General features: G+C 43.4%; 1 protein-coding gene across 1 annotated transcript in view; it reads right to left on the bottom strand.

Annotated features, from left to right (window-relative positions):
* Positions 1-1,842: 1,842 nt before the first annotated feature.
* The window catches only part of LOC118379292 (solute carrier family 41 member 2-like), a 44,468-nt gene continuing 25,311 nt past the window's right edge, over positions 1,843-20,999 (bottom strand). The window contains exon 11 of the mRNA XM_035766301.2: positions 1,843-3,977. Within this exon, the coding sequence (XP_035622194.2) occupies positions 3,792-3,977 (186 nt within the window). The 3' untranslated portion in view covers positions 1,843-3,791. The remainder of the gene's footprint in view (positions 3,978-20,999) is intronic.

Raw genomic sequence — 20,999 nt, 5'->3', positions numbered from 1 at the left:
GGGCCTTGGGAGGGATGGAAATGCAATATGGCAGTCGTGTCAACATATCTCATCAGCCACCTGGTGGAAGGGACTTTGCGGATCTGAGGCTCTTTCCCGTTGCCTCCATCATCTCCAAATCCCACCAACATCAGCCACCTCAGAGCGCAACTGGTCCCTGCTTGGGAACACACACACCAAAGGACGCAACAGGCTGACCAATACAAGGGTTGATAAAATTTGCCCGGATGGCCACCAATTTAGGCTTTTTGAGCCTGACAACGAGCCATCCTCAACAAGGTTGGAAAGTGACAGCGAAGATGAGGCCTCAGAGTCTGATGTTCAAGAGGTGGACATTGAGGAGGTCCAGGGAGAAGACATGGAAGCCGGAGAGGAAGACAACCAAAGCTTTAGCTTCTAGACTATCATTTTACAGATGTATGTTGAGAATGTTTTTGGGAGATGCGATGGATCATTGGGGATCATTCAATATCCCTTTTGTTGTTCAGTGAAATCATCCAATGTGAAGAGTCAACTCATTTCATTAAAGTTAAATCCGTAAGTATTTTTTTCCCTTTCTTTCTAAGATTTAATCATGTCTACTTATGGTAAGGTGAAAAATGTATGTTTCTGTCTCCATATGAATGGTAAATATATCCAATGTAAAAAAAACAGCTACATTTAAATTGTATTAATATTTGTTTGCATATATTTCCGTTAATTCCCACAGAAAGTTTCCACCTCAGAATATTCCCCAAAATGTACAACCCTATTTATGCCTAGTTGGAACTAAAAAGTGGAGGTGGTTGGAACGCTTCTCACCATCAGATCTAAGTATTGGTCAGACAACGGACTGTGATGCATTCAGAAACAAGCACTAAAGGTTCATGCTCTGATCTTTCCCAGGAGAGGGTTAAGGAATACTGCTCAAGCTCATCTGATGTCCAGAACCAGATACTATACCTTTCTTTTGCCATGCAACTCCATTTGCAAGGCGTCTGAATGTAGAGATACTGTAATGTATAAAACTATTTCACCACGGTCGGAATGAGTCCATACGCTGTTATTCAAATGCTTTTCTCTTTCCAACTCTATGCCAAGTAATACTTCAGCAATTACAGTAAACCCTTCTTCACACTTCCAATGAATTTTATAATCGTAATCTGACGCGACACCTTTCAAACTAAATCCCCTAATATGTATAACACCTCTACAGAGGCAGATCAGCCTGTAGGGGACATAGCCAAGCTATCATATCCTCACACACCAGTTGATATGATTTTTAATATTAGTGTCCACCCAAAGGAGCATGTAATGTCAACATGTCTCTGGGAGTGCTGTTCCCACCTCTCTGTTCTCTCACATCTGAAAGAGAGAGCTCTGAGAAATAAAGAATGGTTAGAGTGTGAGCGGAAGGGAATGACAGAAGTAGTAAGGGATTGAGAAGACATAATGAGACGGAAGCAGTGACAGTAAGAGGGAAGACGTGTGTGTGTGTGTGTGTGTGTGTGTAGGCATGTTCTTCGAGTGGAGGTCATGAAAGGTGAAATACCACACTGGTGTTACCATGGAGACTGGGGGAGATAGACAGTGATTGTCTAGTGATCTCCTGAGGGCATCCAAAGAGCACACAATATATTTCTACCACAGTGTGGTAGACTTCAATCATAACATTGCTTTACTGCAGAGAAGTGTCGGTATACACGGATTTGTCTCAATCAGAGCTGATCTTGTCCTTCCCTGTCTACAGGCATTTCATCCTAAACCTCTTTAGACAAGAGCTTTGACTGAACAACCACTAATACTAAAACATCCAATTAACCTCTCTGAGGGACCAGCAAATCTTCACTCAGTATAATCACACATTTGTAAGCAGCTTATTCATGCTGGACGTTTATTTATTTATTAAACATTTATATGAGTCACAAAAAGGTCAGTCGTGGTCCGTTTCCGAGAACAGATTGCGAATATGAAAACAACGAACCCTTTTAACAGCACATTATTAGAAGGTTAGAAAAGAACAACAGAGCCAACAGAAAACCAAAGGAATATGGCATCAGAAAGAATAACATCTCATCACCCTGTGAATCTCCGCAGGCACATTTCATTGGAATATTAACGGCAGAGAGCCACCGTAGTGAACATACGTACATACGTGTAAACAGAGTGCGTGGCGTGTAAACGTCCACAGTCAAAACCACATGATCGCACGGAACCTGACTGTATAACGCCAGAATAGTACCTACTCTGTGTGACTGGACCGCCATTATATATATATATATATATATATATATATATATATATATATATATATATATATATATATATATATATATATAGAGAGAGAACTAGAGAAAGAGAGAACGAGAACTAGAGAAAGAGAGAACGAGAACTAGAGAAAGAGAGAACGAGAACTAGAGAAAGAGAGAACGAGAACTAGAGAAAGAGAGAACGAGAACTAGAGAAAGAGAGAACGAGAGAGAAAGAGAACGAGAGAGCACGAGAGAGAGAACGAGAGAGAGAACGAGGGGGAGAGAACGAGGGGGAGAGAACGAGGGGGAGAGAACGAGGGGGAGAGAACGAGGGGGAGAGAACGAGGGAGAGAGAACGAGGGAGAGAGAACGAGGGAGAGAGAACGAGGGGGAGAGAACGAGGGAGAGAGAACGAGGGAGAGAGAACGAGGGAGAGAACGAGGGAGAGAACGAGGGAGAGAACGAGGGAGAGAACGAGGGAGAGAACGAGGGAGAGAACGAGGCGAGGGAGAGAACGAGGGGAGAGAGAGAACGAGGGGAGAGAGAGAACGAGAGAGAGAGAACAAGAGAGAGAGAACAAGAGAGAGAGAACAAGAGAGAGAGAGAGAACGAGAGAGAGAGAAAACGAGAGAGAGAGAATCAGTCCCTCGAGAGGTATAAAAATAGCAGGTATCCAATACATTCCTTTGAGTACCGCTAACTGTCACGATCAGGCTGCTGTCCCCAATTCTATTTGTCATGCAAAACCAAACTAAGGGTACAGATGGACACATGAAAGCCCAAACAGATAAACAACTGAGGTTCAATCTGTGACTGACCTTAATGAGAGACTATATGAAGTGCATCCAAAGAGAGTGAGATGCATATCGTCTGGGCTGAGAGTAAACTCAGTGCTCTGGTATAGACTGTATAAAGCTTTAGACCAGGGGAAGGCAATACTAGTCTGTAACAACAGCATAGTGTGCAGGCTTTTGTTCCATCCCAGCTCTAAAACAGCTGATCCAGCAACTAACCCTGCAACCCTGGCCCCAGCTGTCCAGGGCCAGTTGTGTACCTCCTGTAACCTGGCCTTTCTCCACCCTGTCTGTCCATGTGTCTCCCTTCTGTCAGGAATAAACACCGCAGCCTGTAGATCTCACTAACTGAAGGCTTCCAGCTATATGTGCAGTGTCCACTGGATATAAGTGACTTGTTGCAACGAAACAACAACAGTCAAATCTCTTAATAAATTGCACTGTAAGAAGCATATGATTTTCAGAATGAAATGCAATTGGTTGAATGGAGGAAAGGAACCAGATGCAGAGAAATGTCTTTCCAAATAATAGTTTTTTTCTTCCAAATGAACATCTGTAGCTCCTCATTGGCTCAATCAGCATAGTGTTAAGTGCTACTCTGCCCAATAGGAGAGGCAGAGGAATGTTCCAGCGACCAATAGCTGAGCGTGGCAAACCGCCTAAACGGCAACAACCCCGCATGGCATAATAGGAGGAGAAGGGGTAGGGGTTCTGGGTTGGGGTAGAGGCACGGGCGTGACCCCTCCACCAGGGATCAGGGGTCATCTCAGTCACCCACGTCGCTGTCCTGGTCACCGATGTACCACAGGAATTGGAAGCTGAGGGCCAGGAGAGCGGTGCCCAGCAGGTCGCCCAGGGCGGTCAGGTAGGGGATGGAGAAACTGTCTGGGTCTTTACCACTACGCCACATAGAGTACACCATCCAGTCTGCTATACACAGCAACAGGAACACCTGAGAGAGAGAGAGAGAGAGAGAGAGAGAGAGAGAGAGAGAGAGAGAGAGAGAGAGAGAGAGAGAGAGAGAGAGAGAGAGAGAGAGAGAGAGAGAGAGAGAAAGAGAAAGAGAAAGAGAAAGAGAAAGAGAAAGAGAAAGAGAAAGAGAAAGAGAAAGAGAAAGAGAGAGAGAGAGAGAGAGAGAGACACACACACAGAGAGAGAGAGTTTAATATACAGAATGAGTTTACTGTACATAATGTAAATCTGCACAAGAGAAACAAGTGTGAGAGAGCTGTTCGCTTAAAGACCACACAGCAACACAATTACCATCACACATGTAAATCAATGTAAGCTATTCCTGATTGCAAAAACCCAATTGTTTGCTATGCAAGACATCACACCCCCAATATAAAACAGATGCACACATACGCATGTGATTCACAAAGCACAGTGGCGTCCCACCGAGAAGTTGAAGCGAGGGAGAGAAATTGCGCAAAAATCCACATTTATACACCTCTTCACAGATATTTTCTAAGAAACACCATGGAAACACAAAGAAAACTGAGCTGAAGAAAGGAATATGAGAGAGAGAGAGAGAGAGCGAGAGCAAGAGAGAGAAGCACTGGGCCATTGTGATTTAGAGAAAAGAAACTGTCTGCCAGTGGTTCGTGTCATTCCTGTTTCACTGTCCAAAAAACAAAGAGCTTGAAACGCTGCCCACTGCAATTAGCCCGACCAGAGACAGAGGGGCAGTATGACAGCTATAGTATAAGGAATAAAACTAAGCATTCGACTGATAACCATATGTAAAGGAAAACAAGGAGAAATCTAATGTTACCGGCAGCAAATACATTATAGGGAAATGGATCATTTCAAACACCAAAATCATAAGAAGCATATACCAAACATGTCTTGGGATAAAGAGGGAATTATTTGTAATAATGTGTGTTTCATAGGTGTGTCTGAATTCCTCGGTCCATCTAGGATGATGGCTTTGAGATGTCTGTCTCTATGCAGAACGTGTTATGTTTGGAAACCCCCAAGGGTCACGCGACAGTCTATTTGTCTCATCACACATAGTGGGTAGCGTGCAAAGTAAGTAGCCTGAAATAACACTGACTTTACTCCTTGTGACAGAGCAGTGAATCAAACACTTACTCTTATGGCCTTCTCTGCTTGTCTCAGTCTATCAAGGGCAATCTTCTTTCCCCTCTGTCCTTTTATTGAGTGTCACTGTCCACCAAATACCCATTCAACACACTCACTCACTCACACGACACACACACCCACTCACTCACACGACACGGACAATAAAACAGAATAGTTTACAAACTCTCCCCAAATCGCTTTGTCTAAATACGGTTTAGAAAAAAAATCAACAGACAGACACAACCAGAGAACGACGTCAAACCTCCCCTCCCCTTCCACAGTATTAACTAGAGCCGTCTAATCAATGCAGAGAAGAGAGCGGAGGAGAAGACTCTCCAGAATAGAACCAGACACTGTTTGATGTCCTGCGGCTGGATGGGATCCTGCATCAGCCTTTTGTCTCCATCTTTCTAATTAAAAAGATTTACACAGGAAACGCTTTGAATGTGTTTGGTCTAAAGTGAGTGTCTTTAAATGAGTTTGTTTTCAAGTGTATGCTTTGAATACATTAGCTTTGAAAACTGATGTGAAATGCCAGAAGAATGAATGAGCAACAGAAACATACCTATCCGATACCTCTTTCCCACTGCCATCCCTTTTCACACAAACCAATTCTGGCTAGACAGTACTTTGTCCTTCCCCGAGCACATAACCAAGTTGCAGGCTAAGGTTACATCTAGGTGTTCTGTATCGTAATCGCGCCTCCATCACCCCATCTGCCAAACTAAATTTGATTCAGATGAGCATCCTACCCATGCTGGATTACGGAGACGTAATATACAGATCGGCCAGTAACGGTGCTCGAGTGGCTAGATGTTCTTTACCATTCGGCCATCAGATTTGCCACAAATGCTACTTACAGGAGACATTACTGTGATCTACACTCCACTGTTAACTGGCCATTTCTTCACACTCAACGCAAGATCCACTGGTTGATGCTCATTTATAAAAAACCCTCAGGCCTCACTCCCACTATCTGAGATACCCGTTATCCTCTGCATACAACACCTGGTTTTCCAGTCACATTCTGTTAAAGGTCCCCAAAGCTAACATATCCCTGGGTCGCTCTTCTTTACATTTCGCTGCAACTAGCGACTGGAACGAGCTGCAAAACACTTAAAGTGGATCGTTTTGGGACACTCTTTGGACACTAGTTTTAGAGACACTCACTGACATTTGTAGCTGTTTTGTGTGATGTGCTTTGTCTCTGCCGTTTCTGTCCTTCGTGCTGTTTTCTGCCCTTAAGGTTTGTACCAGGTTGTGTTGTTGCCATAGGTCTCCCTTCAAGTGTCTTCCATCTGTGTTGTCCGTCTCGTCTTACTTTTCATTTTTTTTAAATCCAGGCCTCTGCCCCACAGGAGGCTTCTTGCCGGGCCGTCATTGTAAATAAGAATTTGTTCTTAATGGACCAGCCTGGTAAAATTAGCAGTATTAGAAATTAGGAGATGGGTCGACCGATACAGTAGATTCTGGCTCAAATGTATTTATTTATTTGACAGGGACAGTGTGCATGAATCAAGATTTCATGGTCAACATCAATTTAAAAGTGCCAGAGTTAGCAACAAAGCTCATTTCAAACTCCCTGACCATGCCCCTTCTACCCCCGATAGCTCAGTTTGAGTGGGTGGACAACTCTAGGAAGAGTCTTGGTGGTTCCAAAGTTCTTTGATTTAAGAATGATGCAGGGCACTGTGTACTTGGGGGCCTTCAATGCTGCAGACATTTTGGTACCCTACCCCAGAACTGTGCCTCGACACAATTCTGTCTCGAAGCTCTACGGACAATTCATTCGACCTCATGGCTTGGTTTTTGCTCTGACATGCACTGTCAACTGTGGGACCTTCTTATATAACCCAGAACACGATGGTCACTCTGACATGGCTCTACAGTTCCTCTGTGGAGATGGGAGAGTGGCCAGACCACCAATCAGGCCTTTGTGCTAGTGGCCAGACAGAAGCCACTCCTCAGTAAAAGGCACATGACAGCTAGCATGATGGTGGCAGCATCGGCAGGGACTGGAAGACAAGTCAGGCTCGAGGGAAAGATGAACGGCGCAAAGTACAGAGAGATGCTCAATGAAAACCTGCTCCAGAGTGCTCAGGACTTCAGACTAGGGTGAAGGTTCACCTTCCAACAGGACAACGGCCCTAAGCCAAGACAACACAGGAGTGGCTTCGAGACAAGTCTCGGAATGTCCTCGAGTGGCCCAGCCAGAGCCCAGACTTGAACCCGATCGAACATCTCTGAAGAAACCTGAAAATAGCTATGCAGCAACGCTCCCCATTCAACCTGGCAGAGCTTGAGAGGATCTGCAGAGAAGAATGGGAGAAACTCCCCAAATACAGGTGTGCCAAGCTTGTAGCGTCATATCCAAGATGACTCGATGCTGCATTCCTCTGCCAAAGGTACTTCAACAAAGTACTGAGTAAAGGGTCTGAATACTTATACAAATGTAATAGTTTTTATTTTTAATACATTTGCAAACATGTCTAAAAATCTGTTTTTGCTTTGTCATTATGGGATAGTGTGTAGATTGATGAAACAAAATGTGGAAAAAGTCAAAGGTTATGAATACTTACCGAATGCACTGTATATTTGCACGATTTAGCTTATTAGTTATTCATAATTAACGTTTGGTTCCTGCATGCGTCTGGCAATGTCTCCCATCTTAACTTATAGAATGTGTTCTGCCAAAAGGTCTAAGGGGGGTCATGACCGTCTCCCCCTCATATCTTTACCCAGCACCTACAGGAACCAATGATTGTATGAGACAAGATGCACAATTCAAGGCTCTGTGTTCAGAGAACAAAATGTTCCTTCACTAACGATCTACTTTGATCTAACGAACTGTGGAAGACATTGTACTGTTTGTGTCAGGCTTGAAAGGTGGGAAAGACACAGACGGATTTGCATGAAGCCATCTCTGAAACCACTGAAGCCCCATTTAAAGAATCCTACCAAGGAAAGTGTGGGAAAGCAAGGGGATTTCTCTAAAGTAGAGGGAGACAGGGATAGAGGTTGAATTCTCAGAGAGAACACACAGTTCTTAGTAGAGGGCAGAGTCAAGTGCAGCAGCAGAGTCAAGTGAAGCAGCTGAGGGTGTGTACTGGAGAGAGAGAGCGAGAGAGAGCGAGAGAGAGCGAGAGAGCGAGAGAGAGAGAGAGAGAGAGAGGCTGCTGACTGGGAGATAACACCCTGAGCAAACACAGCAGGGGGAACTTTCCACTCCTCCGAGAGAGAAAAGCCTGAACAGGCACTGTACACTGGGGCTGCTCACAAGCATAGGGCAACACGTCTAGTTACATGGCCACATAAACATTTAAGTGATTTAGGACCAGCAGTTTAGTTCGAAAGATTCCACTGTCCACTCTGTTAGCGCAGAGACACAGTGGGGCAAAAAAGTATTTAGTCAGTCACCAATTGTGCAAGTTCTCCCACTTAAAAAGATGAGGCCTGTAATTTTCATCATCGGTACACTTCAACTATGACAGACAAAATAAGAAAACAATCCAGAAAATCACATTGTAGGATTTTTCATGAATTTATTTGCAAATTATGGTGGAAAATAAGTATTTGGTCACCTACAAACAAGCAAGATTTCTGGCTCTCACAGACCTGTAACTTCTTTAAGAGGCTCCTCTGTCCTCCACTCGTTACCTGTATTAATTGCACCTGTTTGAACTTGTTATCAGTATAAAAGACACCTGTCCACAACCTCAAACAGTCACACTCCAAACTCCAGAACCACACGGGGGGACCTAGTGAATGACCTGCAGAGAGCTGGGACCAAAGTAACAAAGCCTACCATCAGTAACACACTACGCCGCCAGGGACTCAAATCCTGCAGTGCCAGACGTGTCCCCCTGCTTAAGCCAGTACATGTCCAGGCCCGTCTGAAGTTTGCTAGAGAGCATTTGGATGATCCAGAAGAAGATTGGGATAATGTCACATGGTCAGATGAAACCAAAATAGAACTTTTTGGTAAAATCTTAACTTGTCGTGTTTGGAGGACAAAGAATGCTGAGTTGCATCCAAAGAACACCATACCTACTGTAAAGCATGGGGGTGGAAACATCATCCTTTGGGGCTGTTTTTCTGCAAAGGGACCAACACGTCTGATCCGTATAAAGGAAAGAATGAATGGGGCCATGTATCGTGAGATTTTGAGTGAAAACCTCCATCAGCAAGGACCTTGAAGATGAAATGTGGCTGGGTCTTTCAGCATGACAATGATCCCAAACACACCGCCCGGGCAATGAAGGAGTGGCTTCGTAAGAGGCATTTCAATGTCCTGGAGTGGCCTAGCCAGTCTCCAGATCTCAACCGCATAGAAAATCTTTGGAGGGAGTTGAAAGTTCGTGTTGCCCAGCAACAGCCACAAAACATCACTGCTCTAGAGGAGATCTGCATGGAGGAATGGGCCAAAATACAAGCAAGTGTGTGTGAAAACCTTGTGAAGACTTACAGAAAACGTTTGACCTCTGTCATTGCCAACAAAGGGTATATAACAAAGTATTGAGATAAACTTTTGTTATTGCAAATAAATTCATTAAAAATCCTACAATGTAGACACGTGATGCCGCGGAGCTGAGCAGACGTTGACAAACCAAGCTCTTCAAAAGTTATTCTATTTTTACCTAAATAACAACGTTGAAACAATATTCTAACATCGGCTGATAAATTGTCAAGTACTTACCTTCCCAAAGAGCCATGGACCTCCGACCGAGAGGCAAGAAGGACGACCAAAACGTTGTTGATTCCCAAGATAACGCTACAGCTAGCAAGATCAGCATTAGCCCTCATAACTCAGACGACAGATCCAGACTGTTGCTCTCAGCAGCCTCTTGCGAGCCTGCCGACATGCTGGCTACTCTCCTCCGGGAAATTCAGGATGGTAACAGAGGTCTTTTTCTGAAAATCGATAAGAAATCGGCTGAACTCCATTCTTCCATTGACGATCTGAAATCCTCCATGAATGATCTCCTTTTGAGAACGACTGAGGCAGAGCTGCGCATTAGCACAGTTGAAGATACCATCGCTAGACATGACCAGGTCTTGACACAACTGCAAAAGGACAATGCCTACCTCAAAAACAAAGTAGATCAGATGGAGAACCAGAGTAGACGTAGTAGTAATATCCGTGTGGTGGGATTGAAAGAGGACAGCGAGGGCCGTGACCCGATCCGTTTCTTCACTCAATGGATCCCGGAGGTCCTAGGCATAACTAACTTCACCAAGCCGCTGGAAATCGAACGCGCCCACAGAACATCAGCGCCGAAACCCCGGCCAGATGAGCCCCCACGAGCCGTCCTGATCAGGTTCCTCCGTTTCCAGGACAGAGAGAAGATACTGCAACTCGCAAGAGCCAAAGGGGACATCGCCATCGATGGGAAGAGGGTCAGCCTTTTCCCAGATATGAGCGCGGACCTCGCCAGACGCCGCAAGCAGTTCAGACCTGCCGCCAAAGCACTGAAGGAGAAGAACATCACCGGCTACCTCATCCACCCTGCGCGGATGAAAGTTCAGTACAAAGGCCGAAGCCATCTCTTCAACACACCGGGAGAAGTGCACACTTTTCTCAAAGAACTGAGCAACGTCTGAGTCTGAGCCAGGACGGTCTCTCTGGGGGATAAAATGCAGTCTGTTTGTTTTCTCTTATCCGGATTGAACTGCTGGTATCTCCCGGTCACTTTAATTGATTTGTACATTTTCAACTAACCGTATCTTCCCGGGGTGAGTTCTATTACATTTACAGGAGAGTATATTTGTTTAGTCCATATCTACTGGGCGAAGCAATAATTGGGTTTAGGCCCACTGCTTTCCCCCTCATTTATGTTAATCTTTCGTAAAGAGACTCAAGCAGCCCTTACCGTGGGCAGTAAATATTCAGCCATAAATATCTATTCACAACGTTTTGTTTTCAATTTAGAGAGCTCGCAGGTTTTAGTTTACGCCAAGGTTTAGTTAGTAAGAGCAAGATGGAAAGCGAGCAGCAACTTATCGCTACAAGTATATTCATGTTTGATTGTTGGGACTGTTGTTCTAGTCTGACAATCGGGGTGGGTGGGATTTTTATTATTTTTTCTTCCCTTTTTCTATGTTTATTGTTTCCTTCCTAAAGAGACACACAGGTCACTTTTGTGCTCAAACCAAAGTTGAAACATTTCCTAATTATCTGCATAGGATAGATTTCTATTCAGTTACATATTTGAAACCCAACCTATGCTTAATCCACTAAAATGTCACATTCAACGTAAAAGGTCTTAACAGCCCGATTAAAAGGAAAAGAGTCTATACATACCTTAAGAAATTAAAGGCTGACATTGTGTTTTTACAAGAAACACATCTTACAGCCAGTGAACACAAGAAATTGAAGAGGGAATGGGTAGGACAAGTTTTTGCATCCTCTTTTAACTCCAAAGCAAGAGGAACTGCAATTTGGATAAGTAGACACATCCCCTTCTGCGTCAACAACACATCTCTGATCCCTCTGGCAGGTTTGTTTTGGTGCATATGTTTTCAGAGTCTTGGACCCTATTGAATATTTATGCTCCTAACTTCGATGACCATATGTTTGTTCAGAATGTCTTCCTTCAGGTTGCTCAAGCACCACCAGGATGGCTACTGGTTGGAGGAGATTTTAATTTTTGCTTAGATACAGTTCGTGATAGGTCTTCTGATAAACCCTCACTTCTTACCAAAGCCGGCAAGCTCACCATGTCATTCATGAAAGATCTCAATTTACTAGACATCTGGAGACAGTTGCACCCACAGGATAGGGACTACTCTTTTTATTCACACCCACACAAGACACACACACGCATAGATAACTTTTTACTTTCGACACAACTGTTTCATAGAGTGTTAGATGTCAAGTATCTCCCCAGATTGCTTAGTGACCATTCTCCTCTGGTATTATCAATCTCCATTCCTACCAAGGTAAATGGAGCATATAGATGGAGACTAAATTCTACACTTCAAAAGCAACCTGAATTTTGTGCATTCATCAAAGAGCAGATCAATATTTTTACTTTGACAAACAAACCCTCTGCTCCTGACAGCTTCATTCTTTGGGACACATTGAAGGCCTACCTGAGGGGACAGATTATTTCCTATACTAAAGGGCTGAAGAAAAAAACACGGTGCAGAACTGAGTGCCCTTGAATCTGAAATCTTCGAGCTAGAGAAAACCTACCAAAGAGGCCCGACTAAAGATCTATACAGGCTTTTGGTAAATAAAAAAATTAAATATAATATTCTGAAAACATATCAAGCTGAGAGGGCCATCACTAAATCAAAACAGCGTTATTATGAGCTTGGAGAGAAAGCTCACAAAGTATTGGCATGGCAACTGAAAGCAGAGGAAAGTAAGAGGACAATTAATGCCATAGAAACTCTCACTAAAGAGATATCTTTAGACCCTACTGAAATTAATAATACTTTTAAGAAATACTATGAAGACCTCTACACTTCCCAATCAAGCGATGATCTATCAGAGATAGACTCCTTTCTCTCCTCTCTCAACCTCCCATGCCTGTCAGGGGAAGACAGCAAGCGCCTGAGTGAACACTTCTCAGTCCCTGAATTGTTGGAGGCCATTAAATCCTTAACTTCTAATAAATCTCCTGGGGAGGATGGCTTCCCTCCAGAGTTCTATAAAGAATTTAGGGAGCTGTTGGTCCCCTACCTTATGGAGGTACTTAAAAAAGCCAGAGAAGACAACTGCTTTCCAGAGTCCTTCTCTCAAGCAGTGACTACTGTAATCCACAAGAAAGGGAAAAACCCGCTAAAGTGCACCTCCTATAGACCAATCTCTCTCCTTAACACAGATTGTAAACTGGTCACCAAGATGCTATCTAAGAGACTGGAGTCATGTCTTCCCCTGTTGGTCAACCCAGATCAGACTGGCTTCATAATTAATAGATTGTCCTCCAATAATCTCAGAAGGTTCTTTGATATAATTCACCTTGGTAACAAAAACAAAATACCTGGTGTCGCAGTCTCCCTCGACGCTGAAAAGGCCTTAGATAGGGTTGAATGGCCATACCTCTTTCGCGTCTTGGAAAAGTTCGGTTTAGGTACCGTGTTTGTAAATTTTATAAAATCACTCTACAAATCTCCTAAAGCTAGGATTACTACCAATGGGATTACTTCCTCCTCTTTCCCTCTTTATAGGGGGAACAGACAAGGTTGCCCAATTAGCCCCCACCTCTTTTCCCTCGCCATCGAACCGTTGGCTGAGGCTATTAGAACGTGCCCTGACATACATGGCTTTGAGGTGGGCCCCCATACCCATAAATTATCACTCTTTGCGGACGACCTTATCTTATTCCTAACAAACCCAGAACACTCCCTCTCTCACTTGCAGATCCTACTAGTGTTATAGTTCTTTCTCTGGATATAAGGTCAATCTTGATAAAAGCGAAATCTACCGTTGTCTGTCTTTGACCATCATACCATCAAGCACAAGTTTCCTTTTAGATGGTCGCCTATGGGCTTCACATATTTGGGCATAATGGTGGATGGTAATCTGAACAACCTCTATAAACTCAATCTGGCCAGTTTGTTGCAAAAGGTGGAGGTTGACCTTTGTAAATGGATGGACTCTACTGGGTAGAATCAATGTAATTAAAATGAATGTCCTGCCCAGGTTTCTATGTCTGTTTCAATCTCTCCCTATCCCTGTTCCCGCAGCATTTTTTTCCTCTCTCGACAAGCTGACCAGACGGTTTATCTGGCACGGCAAAACCCCTAGGGTTGGCCTGGATAAACTGACCCTTGATTACAGTCAAGGGGGCGTAAACCTCCCCAATTTTAGAATGTACTACTGGGCTGCACAGTCTAGGTTTCTGGCTAAGAGGTTTGGTTGAACATTGAAAAGCTTGAGGTAAATGATGACACTGGGGCAGATTTGTTTTACAAATGGGACAGAAAATCTATAAAAACCATCACAGACAACCCTTTAATACATTCTGTCCTGGCATGGTGCAAACTGCATGAGCTGTTCGGACGAGGGGGATTCCTTTCTCCTAAACCCCCTTTATGGAACAATAGATTGATCCCTATGTTTTTCCAGAATAGTAACTTTAGACCATGGTCTGATAAGGGGATCACTCTTCTGGAACATTGTTACGAGGAGGGAGTTCTTATGTCTTTTGATCAGCTGAAACAGAAATACCACTTGCCTAACAGGGACTTCTTTAGCTACCTACAACTACGAAACTTTATTAGGGTGACTCTCAAGGGACAATGGAACCTACCTAAGATGTCACCTATTGAACAACTCTGCCACGCAGACCAACCACTGTTCAAGACCATTTCCCGTGTTTACAATGCTCATATGTCAGGACTAACACTGCCTGGGCTAGATAAACCCAGACTTAGATGGGAAAGAGATCTGGGTATTGATCTTGATGAGGATCTATGGAGTGACCTATGCAGGGATGGGGTTACATCCACATTGAACTCCAGATACAGACTGATCCAGTTTAATTTCCTCCATCAGCTCTATATCACCCCATCTAGACTGCACAGGTTCAACCCAGATATCTCCTCCCTATGTTTTAGATGTGGCTCAGATGAAGGAACATTCCTCCATTCCACTTGGCAGTGTTCAAAACTACACGGTTTCTGGCAGGGGGTATGCGATACCATATCCTCAATTCACGGGGTTGCATTCCCTTTAGACCCGGAGGTCTGTCTACTGGGTAACTTTACTAACACCAATCTTAGGCAAAGCCATACTATAAAGCTAACAGAAATATTGCTAGAGATTGCCAAGAAATGTATTGCCTTGAAATGGAAATTGGATTCCTCCCTGCCAGTTGCAATGTGGCTTTCGGAAGTTAATAGTTGTATCCCTTTGGAGAAAATCACTTACTGCTTGAGGAATAAGTTAAAGACATTTTACAGAATTTGGCAACCTTTTATTGACTATATGGAGAATCTCCCCCCACATCTCATTGATTGAATGTATATATAATCCTCACATAATGTTTCACACGTAATGTATAATATGTAGCCTACGGCAGGTGATCCAATGTCTCGTTATTTTTACATTTTTTATTATTGTATGTTTGTTTATATAACTATAATTATAATTTATTTTTGTTTACGTTCGTCTGTTACTGTCACTTTGTCCTATCGTTGTCTAATATCTTTTCACTTTTGTTTTGAATGTTCTTAAATTGGAAAATGCAAAAATAAAATAAAAAAATATCCTACAATGTGATTTTCTGTATTTTTTTTCTCATTGTCTGTCATAGTTGAAGTGTACCTATGATGAAAATTACAGGCCTCATCTTTGAGTGGGAGAACTTGCACAATTGGTGGCTGACTAAATACTTTTTAGCCCCACTGTACATGTTCTCAGACAAACAGGGTCTTTTTCACTTTCACTTTATAGCAGGCATTGAATTGAAACAAACTTTTAATGTCACAGAGAGATTACCAGATCTCCTTACTAAAGGGCCTTTAAAATAGTAATTTTTCACACTGCCTTCTCTTCAGAACTGACGCTTAGTTATGACATTAAAAGTCATATTAGGTGATTGAAAGGGGTGATGATCAGAGGGGCAGAGTTTTCCCCACTTATATTATTACTCGGGCAGAAGTATGGATAGAGTTCCTCAGCTCTCCTTACAGTTCCCACACACAGATCACTGATCTCGGCGCAGTGGGTGGAGGGGTGTAGAGGGATGGAAAGCTCTGGAGGAGGTAGTCCTCAGTGTGTGAGAGCTGCTCCACCTCAGTGCTTCTCCTCTGTAGCTCAGTATTTCCTGCTCTTTAATGAGCCCTTCAGCCTGCCTCTCTCCTCTGCTCTGCTCCCCCTCAATCACCTCAATGAGCTCAGCCTGGCTTCTCTCAATGGAGCGCACCAGAGCAGTGAAGACCTGTACACTGTGAAATCTCTTTCCCTCTTGCCGAGATCTACTGAGTCTTTGATCTCCTGAACATTCCTCAGTCTCTCCTGGAACATCTACTGAACCTCTGCCTCAGTCTTCCCCAGTTTAGCCTTCCTTTCTCCATACTCTTCCTCTCGAGGGACAGTGTCATGAGGCCTTACTTTCAAGCACATGACACAAACACACGTCTGGTCAATTCTACAGAACAGCTCCAGGAGTTTGTTGTGCTTCTTACACAGCCTGTATTCCAGGTTCTCCACAGGGTTGATCAGAGGTCTGATACACCAGACAGAACTTCAGAGCCTTGAGCTTCTTCCACGTGCATAAGTCATAGGACACTTGTCCGGGCTTGGCAGGGGACTCATCTTTACCTCTGACTCTCATCTTCTTAAAATGCATCTACAATCTCTCTGAATATTGTGTTGACACGAAGCTCAGGTTCCCTGTACAACTTATCCTTACATAAATGACACTGGTTCAGGCCATTGGTATCCCAGCATCCTCTGATACAGGCCTTGCAGAAGTTGTGTCCACATGGAATAGACTGGCTCAGTGAACACATCCAGACAGACAGGGAAAAATATAAACTAATTCTGGTGGTAATGGTTGACCATTACAGTTATAAAAAGGCTTTAACCAACCAAATATAAGAAAACAGGAGAAGCCATGTTCATAGCAAAGTTCAATTGATCTTGTAAAACATTGAGTATCTGTTGGTGTTGATGCTGTTCTTACTGCCCTTAGAGAACCACAGGAATAAAAGACACTGCGTAGTTGTAGAGAGATTTCTGAAGAACTGGAAAGTTTAGTTGTGTCTGACAGAAGTATCTCCACTTTACTTTTACTTCAGCATAGTGATGTCAAAAGCCCCCTCTTTGCCAGTCTGTCTGCTTATGGCTGCTCTCAAAAGGAGCATACAGGTAACTGCCAAAATAAAAGGAAACACTTAAGTAAATGAGGGATACACAGTATATAGAATGCAGGTGCATCCACACAGGTGCGGAATTAACATCACATCTGCATAGGGGCGTATAAAAATTAGAGGTCGACCGATTATGATTTTTCAACGCCGATAACGATACTGATTATTGGAGGACCAAAAAAAGCAGATAACAATTCAATCGGACGATTTAAAAAAAATGTATTTAATAATGACAATTACAACAATACTGAATGAACACTTAGTTTAACCTAATATAATACATCAAAACAAATCAATTTAGCTTCAAATAAATAATGAAACATGTTCAATTTGGTTTAAATAATGAAAAAACAAAGTGTTGGAGAAGTAAAAGTGCAATATGTGCCATGTAAAAAAAAAAGCTAATGTTTATGTTCCTTGCTCAGAACTTGAGAACATATGAAAGCTGGTGGTTCCTTTTAACATGATACTTCAATATTCCAAGGTAAGAGGTTTTAGGTTATAGTTAATACAGTATTTATAGGACTATTTCTCTCTATACCATTTGTATTTCATATAACTTTGACTATTGGATGTTCTTATAGGCACTTCAGGATTGCCAGTGTAACAGTATAGCTTCCGTCCATCGGTTACACCAGCCTAATCTCGGGAGTTGATAGGCTTGAAGTCATAAACAGCGCAATGCTTGAAGCATTGCAAAGAGCTGCTGGCAAAACGCACAAAAGTGCTGTTTGAATGAATGCTTACGAGCCTGCTGCTGCCTACCATCGCTCAGTCAAACTGCTCTATCAAATCATAGACTTATTTGTAACATAACACACAGAAATATGAGCCTTTGGTCATTAATATGGTCGAATCCGGAAAATGTCATTTCGAAAACTAAATGTTTATTATTTCAGTGAAATACGGAACCGTTCTGTATTTTATCTAAACGGGTGGCATCCCTAAGTCTAAATATTGCTGTTACATTGTACAACCTTCAATGTTATGTCATAATTATGTAAAATTCTGGCAAATTAGTTCGCAATGAGCCAGGCGGCCCAAACTGTTGCATACCCTAACTCTGCGTGCAATGAACGCAAGAGAAGTGACAATTTCCCTAGTTTAATATTGCCTGCTAACCTGGATTTCTTTTAGCTAAATATGCAGGTTTAAAAATATATATACTTCTGTGTATTGATTTTAAGAAACGCATTGATGTTTATGGTTAGGTACAGTCGTGCAACGATTGTGCTTTTTTTGCAAATGCGCCTTTGTTAAATCATCCCCCGTTTGGCAAAGTAGTCTGTCTTTGTTAGGAAGAAATAGTCTTCACAGTTCGCAACGAGCCAGGCAGCCCAAACTGCTGCATATACCCTAACTCTGTTGCAAGAGAAGTGACACAATTTACCTAGCTAAAATAAATTAATGTTAGCAGGCAATATTAACTAAATATGCAGGTTTAAAAACATATATTTGTGTATTGATTTTAAGAAAGGCATTGATGTTTATGGTTAGGTACACGTTGGAGCAACGAGTCTTTTTTTGCGAATGCGCAAAAATCGCTGTCCAAAAATACAGATGTCCGATTATTCTGAAAACTTGAAATCGGCCGTAGTTAATCGGCCATTCCGATTAATCGGTCGACCTCTAATAAAAATGCTGGTCAGGCCCAGTTGCATATCATTTTTTCTACCATGGCTAGAAGAGGAGATCTCAGTGACTTTGAAAGAGGGGTGATTGTTGGGGCACGTTTGGCAGGAGCTTCACTGACGAAGACTGCTCAACTTGCTGATGTTTCACGATATGCCAAGCCCTCTCAGTCATCAGATCTCAACCCAATTTAACACTTACAGGAGATTCTGGAGACTGAGGCAGTGTTTTCCACCACCACCAAATTATGGAATTTCTTGTGGAAAAATGGTTTCGCATCCCTATAATAGAATTCCAGACGCTTGTAGAATCCCTGCCAAGGTGCACTGAAGCTGTTCTGGCGGGTCAACGCCCTATTAAGACACTATGTTGGAGTTTCCTTTATTTTGCCAGGTACCTGAAATTAATCTTTACACAGTTAAACTCTCAATCGCCATTTATTTTGCTCTAATCTATCTACTGGACAATTGATATTACATAGCCTCCTGTTCATACATCTCAGTGCTAGTAAGGTTAAACCAGCAGTGGTCATAGTACACCTTTCATTGATATAGTTGTAACACCCTCTTTTGGCTGTGCAAAAGAGGGTGCACTTTCTGTCAAATCCCCTCCAAGGACTACCAGGGCACAACTCAGACTATTGCACGAAGGCACCATCCCATCTGACGCCAGAGCTACAGGGTGAAGTAGTAAAGACATGGAAGACAACGCAAGAGATGTTTCATCCTGTCTTAGAACTAGCACAATAGGACACTAGACCCTTGTAGTCTAAGTAAATAAAATAAAAAAAAGCCTCTTCTATAAACATTTTTATTTAGGAACGATTTAATCAAACTGTTCTTATTTAATTGACATTACATTAATACTTGCTTTATTTTCCTAATAAGACTGACAGAAAAAGGCCATTAAATATAAAACAAATATGAATTTGTGTCATTTCATTTAGCTTCCTGTAATGTATGACAATCTGAGTGAGGTTAAAGGGGGCTGAACATGGAACCCACTACCCTGGTGTTGCAAGCACCATGCTCTACCAGCTGAGCCATACGGAACCATTTAGCCTCGCTTTCAATTCTCCTCATTATGAATAACGACTGAACGAGATGCGTTTTAGAGGCATGCTTTGGGTGACTGCCTTGTATATATATATATGTTTGTGTGTGTTGGAACGTGGGAAGTGTTTGTACTTTCACACTGTCGAAACAGTACAAAGCTATAGTCACTCACTGTTTTAGATAGCTTGAAACAGTCTAACAAGGTCTTGTGTCTGGAAGTAACCTAGACTGGCAAGGAAGCTAGTCAACTTAGGGCTGTAGAGATCTGTAGAGGGCTGGTATAGGGCTGTAGATGCCTGGTAGAAGGCTGGTGTAGGGCTCTACATCTCTATCCCCTCAGTTCCTCCCCTCTCTACATCTCTATCCCCTCAGCTCCTCCCCTCTCTACATCTCTATCCCCTCAGCTCCTCCCCTCTCTACATCTCTTTCCCCCTCAGCTCCTCCCCTCTCTACATCTCTTTCCCCTCAGCTCCTCCCCTCTCTACATCTCTTTCCCCCTCAGCTCCTCCCCTCTCTACATCTCTTTCCCCCTCAGCTCCTCCCCTCTCTACATCTCTTTCCCCCTCAGCTCCTCCCCTCTCTACATCTCTTTCCCCTCAGCTCCTCCCCTCTCTACATCTCTTTCCCCCTCAGCTCCTCCCCTCTCTACATCTCTTTCCCCTCAGCTCCTCCCCTCTCTACATCTCTTTCCCCCTCAGCTCCTCCCCTCTCTACATCTCTTTCCCCCTCAGCTCCTCCCCTCTCTACATCTCTTTCCCCCTCAGCTCCTCCCCTCTCTACATCTCTTTCCCCCTCAGCTCCTCCCCTCTCTACATCTCTTTCCCCTCAGCTCCTCCCCTCTACATCTCTTTCCCCCTCAGCTCCTCCCCTCTCTACATCTCTTTCCCCCTCAGCTCCTCCCCTCTCTACATGTCTTTCCCCCTCAGCTCCTCCCCTCTCTACATCTCTTTCCCCTTCAGCTCCTCCCCTCTCTACATCTCTTTCCCCCTCAGCTCCTCCCCTCTCTACATCTCTTTCCCCTTCAGCTCCTCCCCTCTCTACATCTCTTTCCCCCTCAGCTCCTCCCCTCTCTACATCTCTTTCCCCCTCAGCTCCTCCCCTCTCTACATCTCTTTCCCCCTCAGCTCCTCCCCTCTCTACATCTCTTTCCCCTCAGCTCCTCCCTCTCTAGTTTGTAGCCGGGGACTTTGCGTGTGAATGAAAGTGTTGACCGAACATCAGAGAAGGTGAATCAGCAGGTTGGGACTCTATCAAAGCCCCGGTGTGACTCACTAACTACACTGCCGGCAGGTGGTCAGGAGGCTCTGTCACACAGAACGGTGCTTTCTCTGTCTGTCTTCACCCCTTATCACATATATCATTGGAATACTTGGCCC

The sequence above is a fragment of the Oncorhynchus keta genome, chromosome 13 (genome assembly GCF_023373465.1).
Source record: "Oncorhynchus keta strain PuntledgeMale-10-30-2019 chromosome 13, Oket_V2, whole genome shotgun sequence".
Taxonomy (NCBI): Eukaryota; Metazoa; Chordata; class Actinopteri; order Salmoniformes; family Salmonidae; genus Oncorhynchus; species Oncorhynchus keta.
The sequence above is the reverse complement of the archived record's forward strand: the minus strand, read 5'-3'. Positions and strand labels throughout refer to the sequence as shown.